Source organism: Ranitomeya imitator, chromosome 5, assembly GCF_032444005.1.
Source record: "Ranitomeya imitator isolate aRanImi1 chromosome 5, aRanImi1.pri, whole genome shotgun sequence".
Lineage (NCBI taxonomy): Eukaryota > Metazoa > Chordata > Amphibia > Anura > Dendrobatidae > Ranitomeya > Ranitomeya imitator.
Window position 1 is genome coordinate 502,736,072 of NC_091286.1, and position 8,748 is coordinate 502,744,819.

General features: G+C 44.6%; 1 protein-coding gene across 1 annotated transcript in view; it reads right to left on the minus strand.

Moving 5' to 3' along the window:
* KCNAB1 (potassium voltage-gated channel subfamily A regulatory beta subunit 1) overlaps positions 1-3,195 on the minus strand; it is a 553,598-nt gene extending 550,403 nt beyond the window's left edge. The window contains exon 1 of the mRNA XM_069727453.1: positions 2,746-3,195. Within this exon, the coding sequence (XP_069583554.1) occupies positions 2,746-2,984 (239 nt within the window). The 5' untranslated portion in view covers positions 2,985-3,195. The remainder of the gene's footprint in view (positions 1-2,745) is intronic.
* Between the last annotated feature and the right edge of the window lie 5,553 nt (positions 3,196-8,748).

Below are 8,748 nucleotides of genomic sequence, written 5' to 3' on the forward strand. Positions count from 1 at the left end.
TGCAATTTTCAAGCTTTGAATTTTTATGCCCTAAAATCAGAGAGATATGTCTCACAAAATAGTTAATGAATAACATTTCCCACATGTCTACTTTACATCAGCACAATTTTGGAAACAACCCGGCAGCTGAGACCCCAAAGATCTGTCGGGTGGCAGCTGGCGGGCACTCTGCGCATGCGCCCGCCATTTTTTTCCTGGGTGAGTATCGGGGGGCTATCGGGGAGCCCATTTCTCTGTCCTCTGATGTGCAATCACATCGGTAGACAGAGAAATTAAGTGGGAAATCGCGTGTTTGTTTTTTTTGTGGCCGCTGGTAAATGGTTATTTAAATGGTTTAAATGGTTATTTACCGGCGATCGCAACCTGGGGGTCGGTAAAAACCGACCCAAATCATGTTCTCTGGGGTCTCGGCTACCCCTGGCAACCGAGACCCCAGAGAAATTCCAACTCTGGGGGGCACTACACACTGTTTCCACATTAATTAACGGCGCTGTGGTTTAAGTACTTTTAACTGCCGCCGTTAAAAGGCGTATCGGCGGTCATTAAGGTCTAAAAATTAAAAGTTTGAAAATTGCAAAATTTTCACAAAGTTTCCTTTTTTTTCATAAATAAGCGTAAGTCATATCAAAGAAATTATAACTACTATCATGAAGTACAATATGTGATGAAAAAATTTCAGAATCAGTGGGATCTGTTGAAGCGTTTCACAGTTATTACCACATAAAGTGACAGTGGTCAGAATTGTATAATTTGGCCTGGTCATGAAGGTGAAAATAGGCTTGGGAGGTGAAGGGTTTAAGTATGTAATCTCATATCATTAAAAGCTGCCAATATCTAACGTTTATGTTGGTGTGTCTACTCATTGTTCATGGTACTTGGTACTATGGTACTTGTTATTGGGGTAAATGAATATCCTTGATATCTAGGGGATATTAGATTGACCATGTTTGTTTTGATGGCTATTATTTATTCTTAGCACCTGTCAATTCAATGAGATTTGTGTGAGAATTCCTGTCTGAAACAATATTTAATTGAATAATTTAGGGCATATTGCTTCAATATACCATAACTTTCTGAAAAGTGGGGATCCAATTGAAACCCCAGCCCTTTATTCTTTGGAATGAAGAGGACGCAGTCCTTGCACTGTGCTCTTATCGACCACCTGCTTCATATAAGACAAGTGCTTAATAAAAGTTCTGTGTGGTTTAAAATGATCCTAATGATGACAGCACAGAACTGTTGTGTCTGCGCCATGCAGCCTGCTGGAAACATGAGTGGTTTGTAGAATTATTCATAAGATTCTCTTTCTTCCATTCATAATTTTAAATGACAAGAATATTTTTCTATTGCAAAATAAAAGTTCTACTTACAAGTTTACAGATTACTATGATGACATGCATTGTCTCATGTCATGTCTTCATTTAACATTGCAGTGTTAAACAAGAATAGGATCAGGCTTGTCCGAGACTGTACAACATTATAGGTGCTCTCTGGATATACTGTTAAAGAACTGTTCAGTTTGTCACAGTCAAGTGTGTGATATATTTTTTGGACATCTCACACCCGGTCATATTCAATGGATACATAAGCAAAAAAGCACAGATTTGATCATTCCACTTATTTGAGCCCTTGGGGAGTACACTTCTAAAATTAGTAATAGCCTCAAATTTGCTTCCAAGCATGCAATCATTTAGTAAATTAGGCATATTTCTAAGTCCCCATATAACCAAGAATGCAGGAGGGAAAATTCTGCACTTGAACATTACAGGATTTCACAGATCTGTGTAAGTGCAATTCTGTATGCAAGTTCCTGAGCCGTAAAGATTCTCTTAAGGATCACAGGATCATTAAGATCAAGATTCACCCAAGGACCACAGGATTATTAAGATTAAGATTCTCCTAAGGACTACAGGATCATTAAGATCAAGATTCTCCTAATGATTACAGGATCATTAAGATCAAGATTCTCCTAAGGATCACAGGATCATTAAGGTTAAGATTCTCCTAAGGATCACAGGATCATTAAGCTTAAGATTCTCCTAAGAATCACAGGATCATTAAGATTAAGATTCTCCTAAGGATCACAGGATCATTAAGCTTAAGATTCTCCCAAGGATCACAGGATCAATAAGCTTAAGATTCTCCTAAGGATCACAGGATCATTAAGCTTAAGATTCTCCTAAGGATCGCAGGATCATTAGGATTAAGATTCTCCTAAGGATCACAGGATCAATAAGCTTAAGATTCTCCTAAGGAACACAGGATCATTAAGCTTAAGATTCTCCTAAGGATCACAGGATCATTAAGCTTAAGATTCTCCTAAGGATCACAGGATCATTAAGCTTAAGATTCTCCTAAGGATCACAGGATCTTTAAGCTTTAGATTCTCCTAAGAATCACAGGATCATTAAGATTAAGATTCTCCTAAGGATCACAGGATCATTAAGCTTAAGATTCTCCCAAGGATCACAGGATCAATAAGCTTAAGATTCTCCTAAGGATCACAGGATCATTAAGCTTAAGATTCTCCTAAGGATCACAGGATCATTAAGCTTAAGATTCTCCTTAGGATCTCAGGATCATTAAGCTGAAGATTCTCCTAAGGATCACAAGCTTACAGACTAAAGTAACTTAGAATAATTTTTACCTGCCAAAGTTTAGAAAACCATTATTCTCTTGACCTCTTTATTTACAGATAGTAAGTTCTTGAGTCTGAATGTAACACAAAGTACAAAGCTTATCTACCTGTAGATCATTCCCGTTTCCGCCTTGATTGTTTCCTTCAGGGATAGTCCATGTACGCTGGCAAACTTCTCTAGGTACTTCTGCTCCATGCTTGCATTAAGTGTCATTGCCAAGCATCGTAGTGGAAGGCAGTTTTTGGAGGCTACATTTGGCTTCTTCGTTCTTGCATTTTCATTACCTTTCTGACCTGTGATTTTAGGATTTGGCATATCAGCGTAGCTTGGCTTGTAGAGATGCATTTTCTTGATGAAGTCCCTGATGAAGAACGTGCACTATTTTTTATGCCTGTTTGCTTGCATGGAAGGAGAGTGTTGTGCCTTGATTTTCGCTAACAAATCTAAATGTAGGGAAACAAAACTCCTATGACACATATCATGGGAATATGCTGTTATCCGTCTTTCCCAGTGGAGCTTGTTGTCACTGTTACATTTTTATTGAAGCCATCATGTTGTGGCCCTCAGCCAGTTAGACCTTATTTTCTATGTTCAGACGATCCCGAGTCTAGTTTTAACAATAGGGATAAGGTTGATCCCCTCAGGGCATACTAGTTTTCCCATGCCCTTATATTTAGGTAAAGCACAAATATTTTTATGGGATACAATCCAAATACTTGTTCCCATAGTATCTATTTAAGGCACTGACTCCAACAAGCCATTAAAAGGGCAGATAATACTTGCAAGGGCAGTCTGCATGGCAGATGGAAAAAACAAGCTGTCCTTGGCCAGTGGTATTTAATTTCTGTAGCACAAAAGGTTTGCTGGTTATGATTACACTTGTGGCTTTACAGATGAAAACAGGAGCAGCGATAAAATACAAGAGCACAGGGCAGAGGGAGATCGGATCCAGTCTCAGGCTGTAGAAGGGAATTATATCTGCAACCAACGGTTCTACACAAGCTGCCATTATTATATTGTGCTTTTACAATAGTGACACTGTTATATATGTCTGAACATTGCATATAGTAAATGCTGATGTTATATGATTATTATGGGATGTCTATGGCCGTCAATCAAGTCACTGCAACTAGAGCTATAACATGTTTGCATCTCCTTTACATTAGATGTATAATTATACAATTATTTAGCAACTAGATGGCAGCCCGATTCTAAAGAATTGGGAGTCTAGAATCCATATATACTTTATTTATTCAAATGTAAGAATAATACAATTAATAAATAATAGTAAGAAAGAACAAAAATAATAGGCAGTATATGGAGAAAACACCAAACAAAAGTTCAAAATTGGTGTGAAAATGTCACTGAACCACTTCACAACTAAATATATATAGTTTTGGTAAATGGTATTATCATTTTTTTGACGAAATTCGGCAGGAGCTTGAAGAGCAACGTCACTGGGCTCGCCTCCACGCAGTAGAAACTTGCTGTGAGGTAAAAATTCAAAAATCACACCAAAATGGCGGGCGGAGTGTGTCACAGTACGGCACGTTTCTGATTGGTCGCTCGCAGCAGGCGGCAACCAATCAGACACTGGACACTGTTGACGTCACTTATCTCCGGACATTAGCTCCGGACATTAGCTCCGGACATTAGCTCCGGACATTATCTCCGCACATTAGCTCCGGACATTAGCTCCGGACATTAGCTCCGGACATTAGCTCCGGACATTAGCTCCGGACAAAGCCACGGAAGTTGGCACAAATTGCAGGAAGTAGTATTCTAGGCAATTATATATTAGATTGTATTATTCTTACATTTGAATAAATAAAGTATATATGGATTCTAGACTCCCGATTCTTTAGAATCGGGCTGCCATCTAGTGAATGTATAAAGGAAGTCAACTGTTTGGAACAACAATTTGTAACTGGAAAGTGGGACAAAACGTCCTTGAAAGCGGTCAAATGCAAAACTAAACTATCCTCCTGTACAGAAATGGTGAATAATAGTATACAGGATACAATGTCAGGTATATAGGAAGAGGTGGCTACTATACAGCTATTACTCAGTGTCAGTGTACGCTCATACTGTTGTTACAATGTTCTCTCATGCTAGAGAATCAGGCCGATTATGCTAAAGACACTCCGATCAAACGCTGTCAGAGTTTCAGCCAAGTGTCATGTTAGTGTGATCCGATTTGTGAAAATCGGAGCACAGGTGCAGAAGACAGAGAACTTAATTTCATCATCTTCTCCGTTGTCTCAGTGTGCATATGTCGGACTGCACTCAGATGGCATCTGAGTGCCATGCAATGTTTCACACGCACCCATAAAATAGTATGGGTGTGCGTGTTAGGACTGGCGGAACGCACCAAGAAAGATGTAATAGATGCGTTCGCAGTCCGGGGTCCACCGTGCAGGTAAAAACCTGCTGCTAGTAAATGGCAGCGTAATATGGCGGTGGAAGTGAACCCGGTAAAACCACAGGTCCGCAATACCGCACTAAAGAGTGCAAGCAAGGAGTCAGCGAACACAACCCCAAGACACAGGATTGAAGTCCGATTAGACCACTTGCTGACACAACACCGCAACAGGGTGTGTTAGGCAACTCTTATAATTAGAGCACCGAAGTGCGAACTGTGCCGTGCTGGCAGGCACCACTAAGCACCCAGACGTGGGTCAGGAAGCGCACTACTGGCGTGTGGCGCCGCACTGGCGGTCACAGCAATAGACGCTGATACGTGTGTGACACGTTGAGTGATTAGTCGGGCGCTAGATAGCAGCCATACTCCATACGCGAACAGTCATACAATAGGGTAGGGGTATTTAATGAACGACTTGCACTCACAACAAACACACGTATTCCATTGTAAGACAATACTAGCGCATGGCCGTGCGGTCAGGTGCAGTTTATATAGCAGCAGCACAGGAAGTGGCTACAGTACCTTTGCCCTTCCAAGACTTGCCAAAAGGACCAATGGAATGTGCTGCAGAGCCTGAGCACATGACCCTCGATCTCCAATGGGAGATCTTACCCTGGACATGCTCAGTACGTGCAGATAAGGACTTAGTCCCAGAGAAGTCCGCTCGCTGCTGACCAGCACTGACTTTAATGGCAGAGACTGGAGAAGCAGCAGTAACTCTCAGAACAGAGTGAGAATGAGCAAGACGCTGGGACCGACGTCTTTGCTGAGCAGACTCCACTGCGGCTGGACAAGAATGGGAGACCGCAGCGGAGGTGGCTCGAGATTCCCCCTGTGCAGAATTGGGAACTCGACCACTAACATTACCCCCCCTCCTAGGGCCCCCTCCCTCCTTGGGCCTCGCTACGTTCAAAGGCAGCAATGAGCTGCGGAGCCTGAATGTGCTCAGCAGGCTCCCAGGATCTATCCTCAGGACCGTAACCCCTCCAATCCACCAAATAAAATTTTTTGCCACGAACCACCTTGTACCCCAAGATAGCGTTCACCTCGTAATCGTCCGTAGACGAACCCGACGTCCCAGTAGATGACTCAGAAAACCGGGACATGTAAACGGGCTTAAGGAGGGACACGTGAAAGGTGTCGGTGATACCTAGGTGTGGAGGAAGGGCCAGACGGTAAACCACAGGATTAACCTGTTCGAGGACCTTAAAAGGACCTAAGTAGCGAGGTGCAAACTTGGTAGACTCAACTCGCAGCCTGATGTTACGGGCGGAGAGCCACACTAAGTCGCCAGGAGCAAAGGTTGGAGCAGGGCGCCGATGTGCGTCGGCGGAGGACCTCATTCTCTCCTTGGAAGCCTGAATGGCATCCTGAGTGCGATCCCAAATGTCCCGTGCCTCCACAGCCCAGTCTGCCACCCTGGAATCGGCGGAAGACACGGGCATGGGCACAGGTACCCGCGGATGCTGACCATAGTTAAGGAGGAATGGAGTCTGTCCAGTGGAATCAGCGACGGCATTGTTAAGAGCAAACTCCGCCCACGGTAGCAAAGATGCCCAGTCATCCTGCTTAGCCGAAACAAAATGTCGCAGATATGTGACCAAGGTCTGGTTGGCTCTCTCTACCAACCCATTCGTCTCGGGATGATAAGCCGAAGAGAGATTCAACTCGATACTGAGAAGACGACAAAGCTCTCTCCAGAACCAAGACGCAAACTGGGGACCTCGGTCACTGACAATTTTGTCTGGCATACCGTGAAGACGAAAGATGTGTTTGACAAACAACGCTGCCAAGGCCCGTGCAGAAGGTAACCGGGGAAGCGGCACCAAATGCACCATTTTAGAAAAATGGTCGGTGATTACCCAAATAATGGTACAGCCACGAGACTTGGGCAGACCCACAACAAAATCCATCCCGACCATCTCCCAGGGCCTGTCTGCCACCGGCAGAGGGTATAACAAACCAGCTGGCCGTTGTCGGGAAGACTTATTCTTGGCACAAGAGACACATGCCTGAACGTAGTCTCCGACGTCACGAACCATATGTGGCCACCAGTACGTCCTCGCCAGTAGCTCAGATGTCCTTTTTGCCCCAAAGTGTCCACCCACTCTGGATGAATGAGCCCAAGCGAGAACCTCCGGACGCAAATTGATGGGAACAAAAGTCTTGCCCGGGGGCACAGACTCCAGCGAAACCGGAGCTACAGTTCTCAGACTCTCCGAAGGGACAATGAGCCGAGGCTCGTCCTCCTCCTCCTCAGCTGACACGAAGGAGCGAGAGAGAGCGTCAGCACGAATGTTCTTCTCCCCGGCGAGATAATGTAGGGTAAAGTGGAACCGGGAGAAAAACAAGGACCATCTGGCCTGACGAGAATTCAGCCGCTGGGCTGTTTGTAAATAGACCAAATTCTTGTGATCCGTGAAAACTTGGAATGGGAACCGAGCACCCTCCAAGAGATGTCTCCACTCCGAAAAGGCCAACTTCATTGCCAGCAACTCTCTATCCCCGATGGAGTAATTTCTCTCCGCTGGTGTGAAGGTCTTTGAGAAAAAGAAGCATGGGTGCTTCCGACCCTGAGCATCCTTTTGATAGAGGACTGCTCCAGCACCAACGGATGAGGCATCCACTTCCAAAAGGAATGGCTTACCCACATCGGGACGATGTAAGATAGGAGCACTGGCAAAATGGGACTTTATAGAAGAGAAGGCCTTGGAGACCCCTTCGGACCACGATTTGGGATTCGCTCCCTTCTTGGTGAGGGATACCAAGGGAGCTACCAAAGTTGAGAAGTGGGGAATGAACTGGCGATAGTAATTTATGAACCCCATAAAGCGCTGCACCGCTTTAAGAGAATGGGGTTCCTGCCAGTCCATCACTGCTTGTAGTTTGGCAGGATCCATAGCCAATCCCTGCGCCGAGATGATATAGCCCAGGAAAGGCAAGGACTCCTGTTCAAACACACACTTCTCCAACTTTGCATATAAGGAATTCGCCCGTAAGAGTTCGAAGACTCTGCCAACATCTCTCCGGTGGGAGTCAATATCTGGAGAGAAGATGAGAATATCATCCAGATAGACTACAACCGAGGTGGAAAGCATATCCCGGAAGATATCGTTGACAAAGTCCTGAAAAACGGCTGGGGCATTACAGAGCCCGAAGGGCATCACCAGGTACTCATAGTGCCCATCCCTGGTATTGAAAGCCGTTTTCCATTCGTCCCCCTCACGGATGCGAATTAAGTTGTAGGCACCCCGCAGATCTAGTTTGGTGAATATCTTTGCTCCCCTTAGCCTGTCAAAGAGCTCCGATATCAGGGGCAACGGGTACTTATTTTTAATGGTGATAGCATTGAGACCCCTGTAATCAATGCAAGGACGTAATTCCCCGTTCTTCTTCTGTACGAAGAAGAATCCCGCCCCTGCAGGAGACACTGACTTCCTAATGAATCCTCTTGCCAAATTCTCCTGGATGTATTGAGACATAGCCTCCGTCTCAGGGAGAGAGAGGGGATATACCCTTCCCCGAGGAGGTTCAGCTCCAGGCAAGAGGTCAATAGGACAGTCATAGGGGCGATGAGGCGGTAGAGTCTCTGCTGCCTTTTTAGAGAATACATCTGCATAGCACCAGTTGTACCTTGGAAGAGATGAAAGGTCTGCGGGTACCTCGGTAGTAGAGACCTGTACACAC